Genomic DNA, 24,548 nt, shown 5'->3' on the forward strand with positions numbered 1-24,548 from the left:
TTACAGAAGAGGAAAACTAAGGGAAAAGACTTTCCCAACTGCCAAAGATTACATTTGCTGTTTTTGAACTTGGGAATAGAACCCAAGCTTCCTAATGTTCAGTCTAGGTGGCATTATTATTAGAGATGCTGTTAATCCTTCAATATCTCAATACTTGTGACAGATGAGACCATTATCTGTGTATCTCAAGAAAGACTCATCACTTAAACTAGTGATGAGTCTGCAATCTTTAAAGAATGGAAAATCCTTAAAAAAAAGACACTATTTTCCATGAAGAGAAAAAAGAAAATTTTACAAAGCCCCAGAACTTTCTTCTTATGCTAATTTAATGATCTTTTAATAAATGTCAAGTAAATATTTAAAATCCACCACTTTTACAAGAGGATATGTTATTGCTTTATTATAAGACTGGTATAGAGTCACTGTTAATGTATTTTTGAATGTAAGAATGTACTTTGAATAGGAGATAAAGATTTTGATTAATTACTAGGCAATTTTAAGTGGCTATGACAATATTTTTTCTTTCTGTTAAGTAATGCAGAAACCAACTTGATTCTATGAGTAGCACTTTAAATTTGAGAAACTATTATATTTGCATAAATTAATTGAAAATTAGTATGTGGAAATTATTCCTCTGCCAGTATATGAAAACTATAAAGTCTAATAGTGTACTTCTTAAATTTTCAATGCAGGGAAAATTATAGAATAAGTTATGATTTCATTTATAATGTTACTTTCACTCAGTAATTAAATTCTTACTTTCTTTCCAGCTAATTGATAAATACCAGCTGAAAATTAAAGTGCAAGACATGGATGGTCAGTATTTTGGTTTGCAGACAACTGCAATTTGCATCATTAATATTGAAGATGTGAATGACAACTTGCCAACATTCACCCGTTCTTCTGTAAGTGTGTGATTTTAATATAAGAAAATGTAAAAGGCAGAGTTAATTGCTAAATATGCACATCTCCCTTCATGCCCCATGATTTCAAATGAAGTATTCCCAGCCATATCTAAGTAGTTTGGACTTAGGGTTTAAAATCACGTAAATATAGTTTTGGGCTTCCCTGAAAGCTCAGTTGGTAAAGAATCCGCCTGCAATGCAGGAGACCCCAGTTTGATTCCTGGGTCGGGAAGATCCCCTGGAGAAGGGATGGGCTACCCACTCTAGTACTCTTGGGCTTTCCTTGTGGCTCAGCTGGTAAAGAATCCGCCTGTAATGCAGGAGGCCTGGATTTGATCCGTGGGTTGGGAAGATCCCCTGGAGAAGGGAAAGGTTACCCACTCCACTCCACTCAAGGCCAGGACGGTATATATAGTCCATGGGGTCACAAAGAGTCCAACACGACTGAGCAACTTTCACTTACACTTTTCAAACATAATTTTTGGAAATTAGAAGAGCCAGGCTTACTTTACATGATGTTCTGCTTTTGTGAGAGTTACTAATTAAACTTCTTTTGTCATTTTTTGTTATTTTAGTATGTGGCATCAGTGGAGGAGAATAGAATTGATGTGGAAATCTTACGTGTTGCCGTTCGGGATAAGGACTTAATTAATACTGCTAATTGGAGGGCCAATTATACCATTTTAAAGGGTAATGAAGATGGAAATTTTAAAATTGTAACAGATTCCCAAACCAATGAAGGAGTTCTGTGTGTGGTTAAGGTAAGAATAAATCAGCAGATTAGTTATTTGCAGCTTATAATATGAAAGATTAGTATACTAGAGCTTGATGAAAAGAAAGGAATTCTAGTAAATGTAGATCTAAAATAGACAGTTAAGTAAATGTAAATGCTGTGTTCTTCATGTATATAGTGGGATGATTGTACTCATTTTGGGGAACATTTTGAAAAGATATGATAGTTTAGAATTATTATATATATGTATGTTCAATTAATAAGATATAGTACCCACTTTGTAACGAGTATCTCTGGGTTTTTTTTTTTTTTTTTTTCCTTTTTTTGTTTTAACCAGTTATCTCTTAACAATTAAAAAGCCAGCACAGTTTTGGCAACAGTGAGACACTGCCAGGCTTTCCTAGTCCATTCTTTCTATCGCTGTGTCAAGGAGCTGCTACTTCATTACTGAATTTCCCAAATAATGAGTTATTCTTGGTCAGACTCATAGGGAAGCTGTTTTATAGATCTTTACTTTTGGATACAGTGTACATTATGTTCTTTACTTCCTGGTTTGGAACAGGAGTCCTCAACCATTCAAAATGTAAATACTTCCAAAACCTCTTTCTAATAATCTCTGATTATCTTAGGAGACATCACTGCTAATTCAGGTGGCAGAGTTAACCCATAAAGTCATCTGAGCTCTGGCTTTGGACAAAACCATAGGAGCCTATGGTTCTGTTGCATCTTTTACTAGAACATGATTCTATCCTGGGTTTCTGGTTTCCCTTTTCTTCATTCACAAGGAGAATGGGTTAAAAATGATGATTGGTTTTTCTTACTGTGATGAAAATTAGCTGCAGTCTGTGGGTTAATTTCTGCTTCAAATAGCAGAGGGATTGTCCCTTAAATCTTGTTTCTTTCTTCATCCAACCCTGCCCTAATCCTTGGCATTATAGAAAGGAAATTTATCTCTGTGAAATCTAAGACTTGACAGCACAGGGAGCCCAGCTTGGCACTCTGTGATAACCTTGAGGGGTGGGATGGGGGGAGGGAGGGAGGGGAGGCTCAAGAGGGAGGGGATGTATGTATAGTTATGACTGATTCTGAAGTTGTTGTAGTGCAGAAACCAACACAACATTATAAAGCAATTTTCCTCCAATTAAAAAATAAAGGAAAAAAAATTCTGTCTTCTGGGAAATGGTTTCACCCATTTTCAATACAGCTATGAATCAGGCAAAATAAAATTAACACCTTCTATTAAAGTTGGTACTACCCATTTTTAAAAGGGTAACTCCAGCACTCTTGCCTGGAAAATCCCATGGTCGGAAGAGCCTGATAGGCTACAGTCCATGGAGTAGCAAAGAGTCGGATATGACTTCACTTCACTTCAATGGTATTAGAAGGTGGAGTGTATGGGAGGGGCCTAGATCATAAGGGTGGAGTCCTTACGAATGTGATTAGCGCCTTATTTAAGAGGGTCCAGCGGAGAAGGCAATAGCACCCCCCTCCAGTACTCTTGCCTGGAAAATCCCATGGACTGAGGAGCCTGGAGGGCTGCAGTCCATGGGGTCACTAAGAGTCGGACACGACTGAGCGACTTCACTTTCACTTTTCACTTTCATGCATTGGAGAAGGAAATGGCAACCCACTCCAGTGTTCTTGCCTGGAGAATCCCAGGGATGGGCGAGCCTGGTGGGCTGCAGTCTATGGGGTCGCAGAGTCGGACACGACTGAAGCGACTTAGCAGTACCAGTAGCAGGGGTAGAAAAGGTAGAAAAAGAAAGTGTAATGCCCATGATCTTTCTATTTTCTTGTCTCTTAAAAACATCTTATAAAATTTGACCCACCTTTTCTACCTTAAACAAGATATAGATATTTGTTTTCATCGCAGGTGGATAGGATAAACTGTGCCCAAACTGATGGAATAGTAAGTTACTGTTGATTGGGGCATGGAGTCCCAAAAGTAATATTTCAAATAATAATAGTTCATTAAATACGATCTGAAATTGCCATTAGGACCTGTGATATTGTGTTAAATTTGCAATTGAGGGATTTTTTTTTTTTTTTTTTTGCTGGCTCTACCCAAATACTGAATCAGCACATTTGCGGGTATACATTTAGTATTTTCATGACTCTTCCTGAGCCAGCACTTAGTACACATTCCCAAAGCTAAGTAGTTACACACTAGTTCACATGGCCAAATACTGCATCTTGATCTCATTTTCAACATGCTTGCTTTTGTAGCCACTGAATTATGAAGAAAAACAGCAGGTGACCCTGGAAATTGGTGTAGTTAATGAAGCTCCATATACTGGTACTTCCAGATCCACCACGAACATGGCAACAGTCACTGTTAATGTCCAAAATCAGGATGAGGGCCCTGAGTGTGACCCTCGGGTACAAACTGTTCGAATTAAAGAAAACGTACCAGTGGGAACAAAGACCATTGGTTATAAAGCATACGACCCGGAAACAGGAAGTAGCAGTGGCATAAGGTACTTGTAATTCTATTTTAGTGGACGTCAAATTGACCATGCTTTTTTTCTTAGAAAAGAAAAAAAAAATTTCTGTATACATTGGGCTTCCCTGGTGGCTCAGCTGGTAAAGAATCTGCCTGCAGTGGGGAAGACCTGGATTCAATCCCTGGGTTGGAAGATCCCCTGGAGAAGGGAAAGGCTACCTACTCCAGTATTCTGGCCTGGAGAAATCCACAGTCCATGGGGTCAAAAAGAGTCAGACACGCCTGAGCAACTTTCACTGTTTAAAATGTATAATTTATTTTGATACTAGGATTGTAATTTGACTTATGATCTGTTTTGCTATTTTAACTCGTCATTATTCACAGGTATAAGAAATCAAGTGATCCAGAAGGGTGGGTCGATGTGGATGAAAACTCAGGAGTAATCACAATTTTGAAAAGACTCGATAGAGAAGCCAGAAGTGGTGTATATAATATTTCAATCATTGCCTCAGACAAAGGTAAGGACTTTGTGTTTAAGCTGGCTATGTAGACTCTCAATCATGTGCAGCCTCTGTTTTAAAATTAACAATGTACATTCAAAGTTTTTTGCTCCCCAGATGACAAGTATTGAGGGGTTGGTTATAATTTATTAACTCAAGTTTGCTTTCCAGTAGCACCTTCAGTTTTGTATGTAAGTATAAAATAATTTCGGAGAAGGAAATGGCACCCCACTCCAGTACTCTTGCCTGGAAAATCCCATGGATGGAGGAGCATGGTAGGCTGTAGTCCATGGGGTCGCTAAGAGTCGGACACGACTGAGCGACTTCCCTTTCACTTCTCACTTTCATGCATTGGAGAAGGAAATGGCAACCCACTCCAGTGTTCTTGCCTGGAGAATCCCAGGGACAGGGGAGCCTGGTGGGCTTCCCGTCTATGGGGTCTCACAGAGCCGGACACGACTGAAGCGACTTAGCAGCAGCAGCATTATAAAATAATTTAGTCATAGAAAATATATGACTGTACTTTATTAAAATTAAATAACCATTCATTTTAGTGAAGAAAATTACTTTAGTAAAATCAGTTTCAATTTATTTATTCATATATCTTAAAAAATACTCACTTCAGCAGGAAAGTTCATTATAGAGATAATATACTTTATTTCCTCATAGACAGTCCTAAAAGGGCTTCCCTGGTGGCGCTAGTATTAGAGAACCTGCCTGCCAATGTCGGAGACATAAGAGATTCTGGTTCAGTCCTTGGGTTGGGAAGATCCCTTCGAGGAGGACGTGGCAACCCACTCCAGTTTCTTGCCTGGAGAATCCCATGGACAGAGGGGCCTGGCAGGCTACAGTCCATGGTGTGCAAAGAGTCAGACATAACTGAAGCAACTCAGCACACACAATCCTAAAAACGTTGTATCTTTCTACAGGAAACTAACAATACTTGGGGATTAGTATTCTGATACTATAAAATTAGAATAACAAATACTGTGAATCCACAAAATCATGTAAAATGTAAAGTCATTTCTGTGAGCCCTGCACGGAGAAGGAAATGGCAACCCACTCCAGTATTCTTGCCTAGATAATCCCATGGACAGGGGAGCCTGGTGGACTGCTGTACATGGGGTCGCACAGAGTTGGACAAGACTGAAGCGAGTTAGCATGCATGCATGCATTGGAGAAGGAAATGGCAGCCCACTCCAGTATTCTTGCCTGGAGAATCCCAGGGACAGAGGAGCCTGGTGGGCTGCTGTCTATGGGGGTCGCACAGAGTCGGACACGACTGAAGTGACTTATCAGCAGCAGCAGCATGAGCCCTGCAAAATTGGAATGTGAGCACAAAGATCAGGAATGGAATCCTCTTATTACATAAAATATAATTTTACTGTAACATACACTTGAACTTTGTGCCTCTGTAAAATAAATGTTAATTACAGTAAACATAAATTATTATACCATAGCTTGCAAAATAAGATTTTAGAAGTGATTTTGGAAGATGTTTTAGGCATTTCAGCTTTTTCTAAATTAATGAGAAGTGGCTCATATACATTGATTGATTTGGTAAAGTTGAAACCATTGTTAATTTGACTTCATCCAATTAAAGACTATCTTTAAAGACCTCAGCTTCCTTTGTCCCTTTGTCAAGATATGCTTTTAGGTCAAAGTCAGGTGAAAAGAAGAGAAGTAATATGAATATGAAGTCCATTATTTTTACATTTTATATTGCAGTTGACAAATGATTTGTTCATTGATGGGATAAAAATTAGTCTGGAATGAGAGATTTTGGATATGATTTTATTCCACATTTTCCTCTGTTGCAGAGGAGATAAAAATAAGCGAGAGAGCAAATGTTTCATGGTGTTTAGAGAGGCTCTGTATCATCATTGTGGTAGAAAATAAATGTGTAATGGGGTCTTTTCCATTCATTTCTTTTGAAGCTGGTCAGGGTAACTCCACGTATTTTTTTTTTTTAATATGAACTGAGATTGTACTAAAGTATGTTTATTGTTTATTTGTTTTTGCTCTTTACCTTTTAAAAAAATCTATATCAACTCATTCCCTTTGGACCTTCCCCACCCCACCTGCTTCCATATGAGAAATCTGTCTTCTGTGAGCACTGATCTCTGTTGCTGCTGCTGCTAAGTCACTTCAGTCGTGTCCGACTCTGTGTGACCCCACAGATGACAGCCCACCAGGCTTCCCCATCCCTGGGATTCTCCAGGCAAGAACACTGGAGTGGGTTGCCATTTCCTTCTCCAGTGCATGAAAGTGAAAAGTGAAAGTGAAGTTGTTCAGTTGTGTCCAACTCTTAGCGACCCCATGGATTGCAGCCTACCAGCCTCCTCCATCCATGGGATTCTCCAGGCAAGAGTACTGGAGTGGGGTGCCATTGCCTTATCCGACTGATCTCTGGGCTTATGCTAAATTCCTCTCTCCGGCTTCCCTACAGCTCTTGCTTCTTCCTCTTTTAAAAATTCTCCCTCAAGTCTTCAATGTCTCAACTTTTCCACACATTCCTCTCATATCGCTGTAGTTTTTAGTTGTACTGCCTTCCCCTCTTCTAAACATAGGTCTTTTTTAAGCTTTGAGTTCAGTTTCCTTTCTTGATCTAACCTCAGTTGGCAGTTTCACCCAGGTGTCTCCTCTGTGTAGTTGAGTTTTACATTTCTTCTGTTCTAAGATTCACAGTGTTGGGAGGAGGAGTGTGCTTTCAGATTTGTAAAAGCATTTAGCAGGAGAGTGTCATGCACATAAATTGTGGACCACCTTCCAGGACTTTTTTGAAATTGGTATTTACCCATATAGAATTGGAACCAGGACTTCTCAAGTGGCACTAGTGGTAAAGAACCTGCCTGCCAATGCAAGAGACATAAGAGATGCGGGTTTGATCCCTGGGTTGGGAAGATCCCCTGGAGAAGGGCATGGCAATCCACTCCAGAATTCTTGCCTGGAGAATCGCATGAACGGAGGAGCTACAGTCCATAGGGTTTCAAAGAGTTGGACACAACTGAAGGGACTTGGCATGCACACAAGCTTATAGAATTATATTAATATTAGAAGGTGAGCATTACATGCATATACTCCAGTAAATAAAATAATATTATTTATTACTAACACATGAAGAACAGAGCTGTGAGACACTGAGTTAGATGTCTAAAACCTTTGGTTGACATATTCTATACCGATACTGATCACAGTGTGCAAAAAAAAGGTTTATTGAACAACTCTACACATTTCATGAAAGGGGAATTCAAGCATTTATTACAGTGGTAGAACAGCAAACACTGCAGAGGTCAATTTTTAAAGCCATTACAATTAATCAGATTCAGTCAGTAAGACGTGCTTTCACCTCTGTGTGTGGACCCAAATCGTGTTCTGCAATCCGTATTTTCAGAGAGATCAGGAAAACACCACGCAGCATGAGAACCAGGAAAATCTGAGGGAAGAGAGTATTCTGTCCTAATAGGAAAGTTTGTCAGGCAGATAAAATACATGTTTGCGTATATTCCTGCTACCTTTCTGTCTTTTTTTTTAGAGTTGTCCATAGTGAGAGGTAGTTGCCTTGTTTCTTGTATCTCATTTCTTTTCGAGTTCTCTTTTCTTCTTGCTGGACTGTATCCTTTACTAGTTCTTTCAGTGGTGCGATGTGGGTGATAAACCCTGTCAGTGTTATTGTTCTGAAAAATATTTCAATATCATCCTCATCTTTGATTTTGTCATTTGACTTGCTTTAAAATTTTGAGTTAACTCCTTCTTTCCCTCAGTACCCTGCAAGTGATACTCCATCGTCCTTTGGCATTTCTTGTTGCCAATGCTTATTTTAGTGTCTATTGTCTTTTTGTAGGTCATACATCCAGATAACTTTTGTAGTCCCTAGGTTATGTTCAGTATATAGTTTTAATTCAGTGTTTATGCTGAGAATTTAGTTTTATTCACCCAGCAGTGCAGTCAGATCAGAACATTAAAAAAAAAAAAAAAAGTCCATGTTTTTCTTTAATTCTGGGATATTCTCAACCAGTGCTTCTTTAAATATTGCTTCCCTACCATTTTATTTATCCTTTTCTTCTAGAGTCCCTATTAGATGATTATTAGGTTATTTCTACTGGAATTTCGGCTGTCAATTGCATTCTTATTTAAACAGTTAACTTTATGTTTTTGAAGATAGTAAATATTCATGATTTGAAGCTATCTTGCATAGAGTGAATTAATCTTCTGATTAGTGATTTTGTTGGCTTTCCTTTAAACATTAACCTTGCTCATTCTGGAATTTTAATTTGCAGGATATTAAATAGGAGGTATTGACTTGCCTTCAACTTCAGACTTTTCCTCTATTCCACTATCAGTTCAGTTCAGTTCAGTCACTCAGTCGTGTTGGACTCTTTGTGACCCCATGAATTGCAGCACACCAGGCCTCCCTGTCCATCACCATCTCCCGGAGTTCACTCAGACTCACGTCCATCGAGTTGGTGATGCCATCCAGCCATCTCATCCTCTGTCATCCCCTTCTCCTCCTGCCCCCAATCCCTCCCAGCATCAGGGTATTTTCCAATGAGTCAACTCGCATGAGGTGGCCAAAGTATTGGAGTTTCAGCTTCAGCATCAGTCCTTCCAATGAGCACCCAGGACTGATCTCCTTTAGGATGGACTGGTTGGATCTCCTTGCAGTCCAAGGGACTCTCAAGAGTCTTCTCAACACCACAGTTCAAAAGCATCAATTCTTTGGTGCTCAGCTTTCTTCACAGTCCAACTCTCACATCCATACATGACCACTGGAAAAACCATAGCCTTGACTAGATGGACCTTTGTTGGCAAAGTAACGTCTCTGCTTTTGAATATGCTATCTAGGTTGGTTATAAGTTTCCTTCCAAGGAGTAAGCGTCTTTTAATTTCATGGCTGTAATCACCATCTGCAGTGATTTTGGAGCCCAAAAAAATAAAGTCTGACACTGTTTCCCCATCTATTTCCCATGAAGTGATGGGACCAGATGCCATGATCTTCGTTTTCTGAATGTTGAGCTTTAAGCCAACTTTTTCACTCTCCTCTTTCACTTTCATCAAGAGGCTTTTTAGTTCCTCTCCACTTTCTGCCATAAGGGTACCCCAGAGCAATTTTGTAGTTGCTTCCACCATGTCCTTTTCTGTGGCCCCCAGTTCAGCACCAGTTTCTTAACTTGATGGGCTATGGCTCCTGGCCCAGGATGACCCTGGAAATACAAGGGATCCTGTTGTGGGGTTGAGGTAGTGGCTGCAGGGCTCTGCCTGGTCTCCTCGCTCTCCTTAGGAGGGCAGCTTCGTATGAGACACAGCCCCAGGTTGCAGATGGCACAAGTTTATTTCATCCTCTTTTCCACTCCTCATAACCGTGCCCTCCTTATTAATAAGCAGAAAGAAAAAATAGTTTAGAGACACAAGTCCTGGATTTATGTTCACTTTTAGGCTTCACAACTGTGTTACTCATTTGTAGCCGGGACCCATGCCCACTTCATCTTCGAATCTCCCAGGTTTTCCACTGCAGTGCTCTGTACAAAGTAATTACTCAGTAAGTTTATTGACTGTATTGATAGATGGGTTCCTTAGGCTACCTCAGAGTGATTATTCAGGTTTGCAAGTGATTTCCCACTTCTGGGGTCTTTTGTGTGTTAAACATTCCTGTGTACTAATTTTGTTCTAATCTTCCACATGCATATCTTATGCCTTTTACCCGTTTTACTTTTCCTGCCCCCAAACCTTAAGTGCTTTCCACATGCCTTCCCTTTCATTGTGTCCAGAACATAGGTCTGTGCATGTGATCTCCCCCCTTGTCAAATCTCCTTGTGTTTTGACTATACCAGAAATGCCCTTTTTGGCCCTCTCTTCCTTCCTCTTTTGAAAAATCTGTCAAACCTCACCTCTACAAAAATTCCATGTCTATTGCAGCTTTTTAGTGAATGGGCGACAAATCTAAAAAGCAGTTATTTTCTGTACAACATCTTTGAAATGGATTATGTCTTTCTTTTAACGTAACTTAGCGATGTAACCTAGGACTGTGCCTGTTCCTGTCATTTCTATGGTACAAGTGCCTAATAATGTGTAATTTTCAATGTGTAATTGCCTAATAGAAACTCAAAAATCAAGAAATTGTATTTTCATATTCGATTTTCTAGATGGGAGAACATGTAATGGAGTCCTGGGGATTGTTCTTGAGGATGTGAATGATAACGGCCCAGTCATACGTCAGTGGACGGTGGTCATCTGTAAAACCGTCATGTCATCGGCCGAGATTGTTGCTGTAGATCCTGATGAACCCATACACGGCCCACCCTTTGACTTCAGTTTGGAAGGTGTTTCTGATTCAGAGGTACTTAGAATGTGGAGACTGACAAAGGTTAACGGTATGTATTTCTAAATGTAACTCTGTCGTTTTCAGCATCAAAATGTCTAAAATATAGAAGAATAATTTGCTGTATGGTAACCACCAACGAATGAACGTGAGTTTCTCAGCGTTGGTGTGGTGGGAAGAGCCTGTTTCTGGTCAGTCCTGTGCCAGGATTCCCTACGGTTTGCGTGAATTCTCATTCCCATGCTACACTGCTATCCCTCCCGCCCCGACCCCACCAGACTAGATCTGATAGAACCACTGCCAGGCTTGTGTGCCTCCCAGCCACACAGATGTTTCACATGACGGTGGTTTCCTTGGTCAGAAGGGAATCCCCATCCTTTGCAGGTGTGTTCCAGGGAAGCGGACGCTGAGGCAGTCTTTCTAGGCTGAATGTTTATCAAGGTGTTTCCTTGGCATCAGTATATGTGAGTGGAAAGAAAGCAGAGTGGAGCAAACAGAGAACTCAAGCTGCAGCTCAGGCCAAAGGACAGCCTTGACTAATGCATGAGTCATCTCCATTCCTCAATGGCCAATCTGTTCTGTGCTCTTTCATGACTCTGTCTGTGATTTGGGGTGCCCAAGGGGGCATGACCTTTGGCAGGAAGGCCCAGTCCCTGGTGGTGCTGATAGCCTCCCAAGTAGCTGGGACAATACATCCCTGATTGGGGGGGATCTGGGAGCACATCACGGTGTCCACTGTATTAAATCTTCTCTGTGCTGCGTTGACTTCTGACCATTTCTTATCTAATGTTTTTTTATGTGGGATTCTTCCCCCACTTGGTCCCAGTGTGTACTTCCGACTTTACCTTTGTTAAAGGTAAAGTTTAACAAAGGATTACCTTTGTTAAAATCCACGGTGACAAGAATGGCAAAAGCAAAAGGAACTTCTCTCCGTGCCACCGTTGCCTCACTCCTTACATCAGCTCGTAACTTTCCAGCATGTTTTGTGTCTCCTGACTGCACAACCTGTGCACCATGTCCTGTCACTGCAGCTTTCATGACCCTAACCCTAACCTTCATCTACTGTAAACTGAATGGGGGTTGCCTTTAAAATGCCCTTGAATGGTTTTCATCCCCATGCTTTCAGTGAATATTTCTTGATTTCCTATTATAAATTGCTCTGTGAACTGACAGACAAAATTTTCAGTGTTTTTAAATAGCATTCCAGTGAGTCCCAGGTGGAGCTAGTGGTAAAGAGTGTGCCTGCCAATGCAGGAGACATAAGAACCATGGGTTTGATCCCTGGGGAAGATCCCCTGAAAAAGGGTATGGCAACCCACTCCAGTAGTCTTGCCTGGAGAATCCCATGGACAGAGGAGCTTGGAGGGCTATAGTCCATGGAGTCGCAAAAAGCTGGACACAACTGAAGCGACTTAGCATACCAATGAATGTGTATTTGAGAAGCAACCTTATATTTAGATGACCTCTCTACTTTGGTGTCATAATATCACATCTTTTTTATATAATGTTAAAAGAGGCAGTAATTAAAACAAAATTCCTACTTAGTACAGTGAAATGTTAACAGGATTATGTTGGTCAAAACTGTATTAGTTTAAAGTTTTGCTGGGCTGTGAAATAGTCCAAAGCCTGAAAAATGCTAAGTGAAGACTGTATCCTAAGGAGCCTTTAGGTCTCATTATGCTATTTACTCTTCTTGGGCATTCATTTATTCATATGTAAAATGGGATTATAGGGGGAAGTAAACAAGATAGGCAATCCAATAGACTGTGGTATGTTTTGGATCATAAATTTTGGTTTTGTTAGTCATATTATTATTTCTTACACATTCATGGACACCGGGTTAATCATGCTTTCCTTTAAAATTGACTCAATTCAGTGATTTATTTTTTTACCCAAGTATTGAAGGTTTACATTTAGAGCATCAAATATGAAATAATAAAAATGTCACACTGGGCCAGCTAACTTGGGAGGATTATTCTTGGGCATGGGCATGTGTAATCTATATGTAAAGTAGTATATTTTTGGCTCTGTCCCCAAGACTGTTGGATTTTGATCTGGATAAAATATCCACTCTTGACTTAAAAAAAAACATCAAAAGCAAAAAATATAAGGTTGGTCCCAGTGTCTTATAGGATCATGAGAAGAAGTTCCAGCATATGACTGATGCCTTGATAGTAAGTTCATGGTTTGGCATAATATATGAAAATAAAGTAAGGAGAAACATCCGGAATTCAGACTATGAAATTCTCTGATGAATCGTGCATAAAAGAAGATACATTAAAATTAAAATTTTGGTCATATTAAAATTTTTTAAGATATGATAAAAGTCAATCTCTTAACAAATCTATTATTTGTGATAAGAAGGACTTGTGTATGGACAGATAAAATATATTATTACAAAAGCCAAAAGACGTTTATACAACGAGGCAGCATAAACAAACTTGTATATGATCAGAAAGACTTTGTCCATGCACACTTACAATCGTGTAGCAATTGTGCCATTCCCATTAGGAATATCCATGGTATGGAAATAATGCTGAATATCCTGTCACTAGTTATTTATGCTCAGGAGAAATCAATGGCAATCTATAAGTCATGGTTTTATTTCCTTTCAGATACAGCAGCACGTCTCTCCTATCTGAATGACCTCCGGTTTGGAAAATATACAGTCCCTGTCAGAGTTACAGATAGACTTGGCCAGTCACTCGTCACTCAGTTAGTGGTGATATTATGTGACTGTGTTACCCCAAATGACTGCAGCCTTCCGCCAGTTCCGAGGACTAGCAACGGAGAAGTGATACTTGGAAAGTGGGCCATCCTTGCAATATTGTTGGGCATAGCATTGCTATTTTGTAAGTCCTTTCATGAATTTAAAAGATAACCTTTAAAATAACTTTCAGGACACATTCTCAGAATCAACACTGTTATCTATGGCTGCTCATTTGTATATAGCTACGTTTCTATTTAACACACACATATTTAATTCTTATATTGAACGTGCATGTAGGTATCATATTAGTGCTGTTGTAATTGGTGCAGACATAAAATTTAACACAAGTGCAGCACTGAGCGTGTCCTTGTTTGTGGCATATCCATTTAAGGCAGGCTTTTCTAATGGATGCTGCTTTGACTCAAGCAATAATATTTATGTTTTCTGGAAAGTTGTTTTTCTATTTGTCATTATAAATTCATAACAATCTTTTATGATAAACCAAAGTCATCTCTCTTATTTTGCAGGTATCTTATTCACCTTGGTCTGTGGGGCTACTACTGGGGCAGACAAAAAGCCAAAAGTATTTCCGGATGATTTAGCTCAGCAGAACCTCATTGTGTCAAACACTGAAGCTCCTGGCGATGACAAAGTGGTAAATTGTCTTTTCAAAATAGGTACAGATGATAGGGAATTCCCTGGCGGTCAATGGTTAAGACTCTGCGCTTCCACTGTAGGGGGCGCTGGTTCAGTCCTTGGTCAGGGAGTTAAGATCCCTCCTGCCACGTGGCTCAGCCAAAATATTAGAATACATTCAAACAATAAATTTGCCTAAACAACTGTAGTGATCTTTTCTGGGAAAAGTTTTTTTGAAATCAGATAGCTTACAATATATAACATGTCATCAGTTGCAGGGGACAAATCAAATGACATTGATCCCATGGTGATATGTGGCATTTCAATTTGGCCATGTAATGTTACTTAATAGTAAAATCCTTTGGCATATTGTTATTTTTTTCCCCCCCTATTTCAAGTGTGTCACTGCTTCAACTTTAAATCCTGTCTTTTTTATATATTGAAGCTGCCGGTTGTGCTGTAAAAGGGTTTCATTTAGTTATTCACGGATCATCAGCATAATAATTTTAATTTTTTTTCTGGCAGCAGCCATAAAATGACTACAGGCTTTGATCATCGTGGGAAGAACTTTAATGGAGGCTCTCAGCCTCTACTATGGGTTAGAGAGGAGCCTGTGGTCAAATATATGAAGCAATCATGCTAACAGATGATTGCACTGCTTCAGCTTTGAGTTCCAGCCTAGTATGTGGATGAAGGAAAAAAGTGAAGTGAAAGTCACTCAGTTGTGTCCAACTCTTTGCAGCCCCATGGACTGTACGGTCCATGAAATTCTCCAGGCCAGAATACTGGAGTGGGTACCTATCCCTTCTCCAGTGGATCTTCCTGACCCAGGAATCAAACTGGTGTCTCCTGTATTGCAGGCAGATTCGTTACCAACTGAGCTATGAGGGAAGCCCCAGTATGTGGAGGAACAAATAAATTCCCTACGAAAATGTAATTGATGATTAGAGCAGGAAGGATCTAGAAAACAAAAGGATGTTGGCATCTAGGAAGGTATTAGAAAAAATGAAACTTAGAGTTTCCTAGAGAAACATAACATGGAAAGTTAGTGTCCAGAGCTTTGGTGTTCTTACTTTCTCTGCTGATTTGTCTTTATTTAATTAGATGACAAGGATTTAGTTAATTAGATGACAAGGATTTAGTATTGCCGCTTTTTATGGCAACTTGTTATTTCTGTTAATTTTGTTTCAGTTGAAGGGAACTCAATTAGGCACTGAATAAAAATACCGATTATTATTTCTGTTTCTGTTCTAGTCAGGTGAAGGGAATGAATTTAAGCAGCGTTAGTCTGTGTGAGACAATAGTGTGGAATCCTGAGCCTGAGATGTGAGATGCTGGAAGGATTTCACAGATGAAGTTGTACAGTATTCTAAGAAGTTATTAAAAAAGGAGTACACATCAGGTTTTCTGACTTGTCTCAAGGCTCAGACCACTTGACATCTTGCAGTTGGCTTCCTGTATTGGAAGCTACCTAGTGAAGTAGTAGAATTAAGGTAGTTAGGTACCCAAGGTTGCCAAGACAGATTGAGTTCCAGCCCTTGGAATGCTTACCTCCTAGCACGAAAATTCATGGCATTATCTGCTTGATTTGTTCTTTTTCTCATTTTTTGTTTTTCTCTGTATTTCCCCAATGCCACCTGTTTTGTTCCAGTATTCCACAAATGATTTCACAACCCATGCTGTGGGTGGCTCCGCTCATGGAATTGGTGGCACCCTGGGATCCAGAGTGAAGAATGGAGGGCAGGAGACCATCGAGATGGTCAAAGGAGGGCACCAGACCATGGAGTCCTGCCAGGAAACCGGGCATCATCACACCCTGGAACGGTGTAAGGAAGGTGGACAGCACACTCTGGATTCCTGTAGGGGAGGACCAGTAGCAACCGACAACTGCAAATACACGTACTCCGAGTGGTATACTTACACTCAGCCCCGTCTTGGTGAAGTGAGTTTCCCATAAATCTGTTTTGCTTTCTTTTCAGCTTTCTAAATGATTATGAAATGATTATGATCTTGATTTTTCACCCAATTAATCTACTCATTAGAAATTTGATTTTCCTTAATTTTGGTTGAATTGCAATCAGAGGTTAAATGGGTATTGACTTTTCTTCCTATTTTGTTTGGTTGTTCATTCTTTCTGAAAGAATAAGATGATACTTAAATTCTTTTTCTCATGGCTTTGTGTTACCATTTCCCATCAGACAAATCAGGTCTTAGAGACCAACAGTGGAATCCGAGGCAACTCCAACCTGCAGTCACTCTGCCTATCTGGGAAAGCTTTGAGCCACATGCATTCGGGTTCACTTGTACGAATGCATTTCACATTAGCCATAATCTGGAAAGGGAAAACAATGATAACTTAAAACAAATGCTTGCATACTTGCTGCCACATGTGTGACTTTTAGAAACCTGCTATGTAGTGAATTAACTGATGGTGTGATTTATGATACAGACCAATCATGTGCATTTTTTATACGTAGGAATCCATTAGAGGACACACTCTGGTTAAAAATTAAACAATGAAAGGTAAATCAAAGCAATTATTTTTATGCTAGTAAGTCTTGGTGTTTAAAATAATAATAATAAAATATGTTGTGTTTTATCCTCTTGGCAGAAGGTCCAGCAGTGTGATCAGGATAACACCCATATGCAAGCTCAAGACTACGTCCTGACCTATAACTACGAAGGAAGAGGATCGGCAGCTGGATCTGTGGGCTGTTGCAGCGAACGACAAGAAGAAGATGGGCTTGAATTTTTGGATCATCTGGGACCCAAATTTAGGACACTTGCGGAAACATGCATGAAGAGATGAGTGCCTTCTAGATGGTCTACAAAAGCCAATGGGTTTATCGTCTTTTTTTGTTTTTATAAGCTAAGATTTTTTTTAAACATAGAAGATGCTATATTGGGGGCTTTTCCCCTTTATTTTGTTGGGATCTCTTTAGCCAAATGTGCATTCACCGAGGGATGCTGTAAATAGCTACACAAATTTCCTGGCTTTTTCATATTGTTTAATTACTTACTGCCACCTAAGGACACCTGCAGATAGACAAGAAAGTCTGCGTTATTGTTTACATTTGGGTATAATGACAGCAACCAATGTATAGTGCAATACAGTGTAAGGAATTCATGTGTATATCATAGACTACTTGACGTAGAACCAAATGGAAAATTGTAGAGACCTTGCTCTAATGTAATCTTCAGTTACCTGATTCATTAATCATTTGTATGGTACTTAAAGACTGCTGTTCTCCTAAACATTCTGAAGTGTTTATACTGCATTCTTGATGTTGTCTTAGTCTTGTAACATGACCTGTCTTCATAAAGCAAGTGTTGACTGTTATTCTAATTCCATTTTGGTGGAGTTTAGTTTCTACCTTGTATTCTTTGTGAAATCTGGCACTGAATTACACTTGCTCTTTTATTCACCTTCTCCAAACATCTACATTTTAAAAAATGCTTCAAGAGTGTATTTTTATTTCTGTGAGGCTTTGGTCTTTGGTCTCCTCGGCCCGGCTCTCCAGCGCCCCCTCGGCCTCTGTCTCTCACCTTCCCTCTGCTCCCTTCGTTCCCTTCTCCCTCTCTCTCTCTGTCTCTATCTTCTTTGTGTTCTTAAAAGTTTTTATTTGGGCCGAAGAATCTAAATATAGTTAAGAGCCATCTCTCTTTCCTCTCGTATGAAGTTCTGTGTTTCTCTTTTATATAAGCACCTGTATATTCTTGGCTTTTCTTAAAATCAATGTAATGTTGATTTTATTGTTTGAACTGTTTTGGTGCTTGCTTCATTATCTTCTCTACAAAGACCCTTTAATTTTGTCACTAAATTGTAGAAATGTATCATGCTTTTATTAGATGCAGCATTTTATGTTAACAAAAGGAATACTGTAATTAAAATTGGGATGTGGGCATTTAGTATATAATAGTATATTTGTTTGGTTCTCAGTTGCTCAGTGGTGTCTGACTCTTTGTGACTGCATGGACTGTAGATGCCAGGTTCCTCTGTCCCTGGGATTTCCCAGGCAAGATTACTGGAGTGGGTAGCCATTCCCTTCTCCAGGGATCTTCCCCACCCAGGGATCAAACCTATATCTCCTGCGTCTCTTGCATTGGTAGGCAGATTCTTTACCACTGTACCACCTGGGAAGCCCAGTAGTATATTTATAGTTCCTTATTGCAAAGATCCAGTTTATAAATGCAAAATAGTGATGGTTTTTGAAATAAGCTTTGAAATGCAGGGATCTTGAAAGCTGTCTAGGAATAAAATAGCTTTTTAGATGAGATGGCTAGTTACATCTATGTGTTTGTAAAGTTTTTTTTTTTTTTAATATTATAAGAGTAAAGTTTTTAATGAATGTAGAAGTGGTTCAAACTGTTTAAATTTTGAACTAATAAGACAAAGTTAAACTTAATAGCTAACCAAATTCCAGGCTAGGTTTCACAGCTGATTTCAATCAATGAATTTTCTATCTATACTAACCACTGGACATTTAAAAATATTTCTAATATTTAGAATAGTTAATAATATGCCTGCTTTTGGATTCACAAGATTGGCTTATACCAATTATTTTTAAGAATTAACATTGGGTAGTTTATTGAATAATCTGTTTATCTTTTCAATAGTTTCATTGCTGCTCAGTCAAAAATACAGTTTCTCAATATTATTTATAAAATTCTTGTGCATGACTAGTTATGATAAAGTAAATCAGGTAGTTTTAAAAATCAGTGTGTTTGTTAATCATATGTCTGATATGAGCTTATGGGATGGTGTTTTTCTTAAAGAAGTGGTGCTCTTTTAGAATCCTGTTCTACACATTTTAGAATTTTAGAGGTTGATTTGGAGAGGTCTTCGGTTGTTACCATCACATTTATCTAATTTTACTGTTCTAAAGACTGTGATGCTATGGAATGTTGGTGAAGTTGCATTATTTCTCCGTGTCTGGTTTTCTTCATCTAAAATGGGGGATAATAAATAGAACTCCTTTTCTAGGGTTCTCCTGGGGTGGCTGTAAGACATTTGAATAAAAAATGGTTTTTAAGCATGAAAGTCACTCAGAGTGGTCCACCCAAAAGGCACTCCTAATAGAACTAAACAATTTTAAATAAGTTGCATTAATAACCCATTTCATGTTAACAAAAATCAATTAAGAAAATAAGATAATGGAAGGATTGTCTTTGTTGTTGTTATTTTGTTTTTGACTTTTGAATATCTGTCAGCTGAGCATATGTTTCTCTGTAATGATCATCCAGTGACTGAGTCTTCTATTTCCAGTGTTTCAGAACACACACTGCAAAGACTGCTGAAGTATCTGCAAAGGATTGCTTTGTTGCAAATAATATGAAACTTTGTTCAAATTGGATGGAAAGAAGAACATTCACTTCTTAAAATGGGCACTAATTCTGGACCCCTGGGAAAATTACATGTGCTTAAGACTCCTCCTTCAAGCTTATTCTTAGCTGTTCTTCTAGCTTCTTCTGCTAAGGAATGGTTTTCCTCAGAGGCAAGCAATTGCTTGCCTGGGAGTTTAAGACTCTGGTATTCGCCGTGGTAACCTAAATGCAAATACTCCAGAAAGACTGTCTTGATGCAAATGCCCAGCCCCTCCCTTATTGGCTGTGGGATTGGAGAAGTCACTCAGACTTTGAGTCTAGTTTCCTCATTTGTATGACCTGTACTGAGGGTGTTGGAAGAGTCTACATGGGTGGTAAGTTGCTTCAGTTGAGTCTGACTCTTTGCAACCCCATGGACTGTAGCCTGCCAGGCTCCTCTGTCTGTGGGATTCTCCAGGCAAGAACACTGAAGTGGGTTGCCAGGCCCTCCCCTCCTCCAGGGACTGAAAGAGTCTGCTTCATAGTTGTCAGAATTAAAAGAAATTCATGAAAAGACCTGGCACCAAGTTAGCCCTCAATATATGTGTTGGGCTTCCCTGGTGGCTCAGATGGTAAAGAATCCACCTGCAATGCTGGACACCTGGGTTTTGATCCCTGGGTTGGGAAGATCCCCTGGAGGAGGGCTTGGCAACCCACTTCAGTATTCTTGCTTGGAGAATCCCCATAGACATAGGAGCCTGGTGGGCTACATTCCATGAGGTCGCAGAGTTGGACACGACTGAGCGACTAAGCTGGAGAAGGAAATGGCAACCCACTCCAGTGTTCTTGCCTGGAGAATCCCAGGGACGGGGGAGCCTGTTGGGCTGCCGTCTATGGGGTCACACAGAGTCGGACACGACTGAAGCGACTTAGCAGCAGAGCGACTAAGCACACATGTATGTTACCTGCTGCTGTTATCATAGGAGAGGAAGATGCCATAGTTGGGAATAATCATAGATTCAGGCTCCACTTTCTCTTTAGCTGACATCTTGCCACGATGTTCCCATATATTTTTCCCAGAAGCGTGATCAGTGTTTTACCTGTGATAGTCTTTGAGAACATCATGGCTAGTAATAGTGTCCAGGTCGCTCATTCTTGGTAGTCAAGAAGCTAAATCATTCATAGCCCACAAATCAGTGTGATCAATTTTCAGAATTAAACGAAAAGCAGATAAAATTCCTCATAAGTCATACACTGGTGTGGGAAGCAAAAAAGGAAGCAAAATCTTAGAGATTTCCTTATAAGATACTGCTTCAACAGGGGGAACCTACAGGGAATTGCCATCAGCTCAGTGCAGTCTGCATTTGGGGGTCTCCATGTAATCACTTTTTGCTTTCAGGGATCCCCATTTTGATACTGGCTTTATCTTGGTTCCCTTTTTTTTTTAGTGGAAAATCTGACTTTGACAACAAGCTTTCCTTTAATCTCCATCTCCAGCCTTTTGCTGGGCTCCTGATTGAAATCTCAAGCCCAGATTTTGCCGTGGTCGTCCCCTTAGGCAGTAATGTCCTGAGGACAAAATGCTTCCTTCTATGGACCTAGAACCATCATTTTTTCTACCTCCGTGCATAACAAAGCTCGAAGATTGTATGAGATCTGTGTAGGTCTGCATCTCTCATTCCCGTTCTTCTGTGAGACCCACGTTACTCTGGTAACTTTTAACTCCTTATGAGTAAAGATAACCTGTGTTACCGTATCCAGTCAGGCCTTCCTGAGTTTCCTGTGTAGTATCCTTGTGATTACATGAAACTCGAGAATTCTCAGTTTCTCTTTTTTGCCTGCATGGCACATCCTTTTATTGCTCCAAACTGCCAAACTTTCTGAGAATTTTAATCACAATTTTGTTTGTTCATTTTTTTGCATACAGTCATCTAATGTCTTCCCGGTACCACCACGGAAGGCCTTCCTAATACAGACTGTGCTCGTATGTCAGAAGGAGCAAGCTGAATCAGCTATGCTCGGGGTCCACATTGGCGCAGGACAAGGCATGGTGGAGTTGTCTCTTGTGCTCCTGCAGAAAATCTGTGCAAAGCTAAGAGGTCAGAGCTTTCGAATTTCTGCTGGTTGCCTGCCTACTCTTAGTTATGTTAGAATGTAGGAATGAGGATGGAGTAAAATGCTGATCCTGTCACAGTTGACAAAGAGTAGCAAATTTCGGCAAATTGCTGAAATATTTGCTGGCGCTATCTTTTAGAATGTGGGTTCATAGATCATTTGCTTCGGAATCAGCCATGGTGTTTGTTAAAATAAAGATCTTGTATTGAATTAGAATCACAGGGTTGACAGGCTGTTGAGAAGAAGTATGGAAGGCTGCGCTTTTTCATAAATTTCCTAGGTCACTTTTACAGCCTTTAAAGTCTGAGAACCACAGAGAGGGATTGGTAACTGGGTTTAGGTAATTATTTGGAAGCTTATGAAACAAGTATTTTAAGTTTGCTTCTTCATATCAGCTGCTTTGTGCAAAATGCTGGAACTATATCAAAGTTGACACATGTGAGTTTGTAAAATCCCATAATTTCAGTTAATTAGCTATTTCTGAATGAATTTTTTGCTCTGTGATTCTTGCCAACCACATGGAGGGGAACTGGAGGCAAAGTCTTAAGGTAGGATCGTGGGATGAAGGTACTAAGTAAACACTCAATAACAATGAACTAATTTTGCTACATAAACGCTGCTAGCCAATAAAATACATGCAAATTATGTTGTATATATTCCCAGAACAAGTCAGAGTTGTCAAATCTCCAGAGGCAAATGGGACAAGGAGGTCAGCACCAGGAGCATAGACAGGTGACTCTGTCTATGAAGTGGCAGATACTTGGCAGGGTTATGATGTTACTTGGAAGCTGTGACAGGTAGGGTGACAGGCACTGATTGCTGGATAACCATGATGGCTGGGAGCTTCAGAGGGCCTTATGAAATAGGACAGGTACTTGGGGAAGAGTCAAGACTTTCGCTTAAAGAATGTTTCCCGTGGGAAGTGGGCCAACTGGAAAATTTCTGAGAACCAAGGACATGAAGTGGAGCCATGGGGAATGAGATGCTGTAAAAGCTAGAGTTGAAAGGAGAGTGATGGGGTCAACCTACCGAACTTTGGTGCAAAATTACCAGTCAAATCAGGTAAAAGAAATTTATCCTCACAAGGTGAGATAATGGTGCAAAGGATGTTTAGCTCAGTGATGTGAGATATGTGGATAATTGGAAGTAAGCTCAATGTCCCATAAAGGGAAAATAAATGATTTGTAATACATTATTGTGATACAAGGTACTATAATTGAGGATTACAAATGTGGTGACCATGGACCCTAACTCTGAAAGACATGAATCCAGATACCAACTTTGTTTCCACTAACTGAGGAACCTTGGTAAGTCATGGGAGCCTCAGAATTCTTATGTATAACATGGGGACAAAATAGGAAGAAATGATGTAATACATGTAAAGATTCTTTCTTAATGCTTGACTCATCAATGTATTAATAAATGTAGTTGTGATGATGATAATAGAATAGTAAGAGCTAGTCCATGGGGTCGCTAAAGAGTTGGACATGACTTGGCAGCTAAAGAGCAACAGCAAAATTTTATTTTGAAGGCTATTTAAATAAGAAAAGATATAAAACATAGTATTCATAAAAAAATAGAACAATCTCTAGATCAGTATAATTCCAAATTCATAAATGTAAAACTGTAATATACTAAAATATTGAGTGGTAATCTCAGATGAAATATTCTTCATTATGTTTCTATGTTTCCATTTTACAATGAGTTTATTGTAAAATCGGGGGAAATTAATAAATAACAAAAGTTCACGGACTTTAGGCTTTTGGAGATTTATAGACCTCTGAGAAAAAGAAAAAAAATCTTTAAATCTTAGCCTTACAACATCGAGGCTACAACGAACATACATTCACAGTAAATGACTGAGTTGAAGCAAAAAAATTTTATCGTTTCATAATAGAGTATACTCATGTTTTTGGTCTAAAATTTTACATTGTGTGTACTCAGTTATGTCCAATTATTTGCAACCCCATGAACTGTAGCCCACCAGGCTCCTCTGTCCATGAGATTATCCAGGCAAGAATACTGGAGTGTGTTGCCATTTCCTCCTCCAGAAGAACTTCTCAACCCAAGGATCCAACCCTTGTCTCCCGAGTCTCTTGCATTGCAGGCTGATTCTTTACCACTGTGCCACATGTGAAGTCCTTTAACACACAAATTTTATTATCATTAAATTTTCATATGCTGGCTAGGGACCAAGAAAAAGTAATCAATTTTCTAGACATGCCAAATGAACTATTTCAAATATTTGCATGAGTGCAACTGTGAACCAAGTAAATTGCTCATTTGTGGTAAGCCAAGCTTTATCACTTCCTCCTACCATGTACACGAAGTTAAGACTTTGAGAAGACTGCTGAAAAAGTCATTTTCTAATTATTTTAATATCTCCTTTACACAACATTTCCATATAAGCATCAGTAATTTAAATTCCTTCTTTTTGCATGACGCATATAGAAATGTTTTAGAGTATAAATATAATTTTAAAACTTCTAATTAATAAAATTATTTCCAAAACTCTTTATATGGTTCATTGACTATTCACAATAAAAGAATTTGGATAGTTTCCTAGAACAGGATTTAACTTGCGGATACAGTTTAATTTTTAGAAATTGGGTGCTGTTTCTTACAAGACTAATAATAATTTAAAACCTGCCAGTGCAACTCCAGTACTTTTGCCTAGAAAATCCCATGGATGGAGGAGCCTGGTAGGCTGCAGTCCATGGGGTCGCTAGAGTCGGACACGACTGAACGACTTCACTTTCATGCATTGGAGAAGGAAATGGCAACCCACTCCAGTGTTCTTGCCTGGAGAATCCCAGGAACGGGAACCCTGGTGGGCTGCTGTCTATGGGGTCGCACAGAGCTGGACACGACTCAAGGGATGCA

The 24,548-nt window shown here is 39.5% G+C and overlaps 1 protein-coding gene across 4 annotated transcripts in view; it reads left to right on the plus strand.

Annotated features, from left to right (window-relative positions):
- The window catches only part of DSC2 (desmocollin 2), a 38,370-nt gene extending 19,083 nt beyond the window's left edge, over window positions 1-19,287 (plus strand). For 2 of the 4 annotated variants that reach the window (XM_005223955.5, XM_059880750.1), the window contains exons 8-16: window positions 771-905; window positions 1,481-1,666; window positions 3,865-4,115; window positions 4,466-4,599; window positions 10,725-10,952; window positions 13,516-13,752; window positions 14,138-14,265; window positions 15,898-16,188; window positions 16,724-16,763. In XM_005223955.5, the coding sequence (XP_005224012.1) occupies window positions 771-905; window positions 1,481-1,666; window positions 3,865-4,115; window positions 4,466-4,599; window positions 10,725-10,952; window positions 13,516-13,752; window positions 14,138-14,265; window positions 15,898-16,188; window positions 16,724-16,759 (1,626 nt within the window). In that variant the 3' untranslated portion in view covers window positions 16,760-16,763. Of the gene's footprint in view, window positions 1-770; window positions 906-1,480; window positions 1,667-3,864; window positions 4,116-4,465; window positions 4,600-10,724; window positions 10,953-13,515; window positions 13,753-14,137; window positions 14,266-15,897; window positions 16,189-16,723; window positions 16,764-16,857 lie in introns of those variants that run through there. The other 2 variants (XM_005223953.5, NM_001166526.1) reach the window with 2 other exon arrangements.
- Window positions 19,288-24,548: the final 5,261 nt, after the last annotated feature.

Source organism: Bos taurus, chromosome 24 (genome assembly GCF_002263795.3).
Source record: "Bos taurus isolate L1 Dominette 01449 registration number 42190680 breed Hereford chromosome 24, ARS-UCD2.0, whole genome shotgun sequence".
Taxonomy (NCBI): Eukaryota; Metazoa; Chordata; class Mammalia; order Artiodactyla; family Bovidae; genus Bos; species Bos taurus.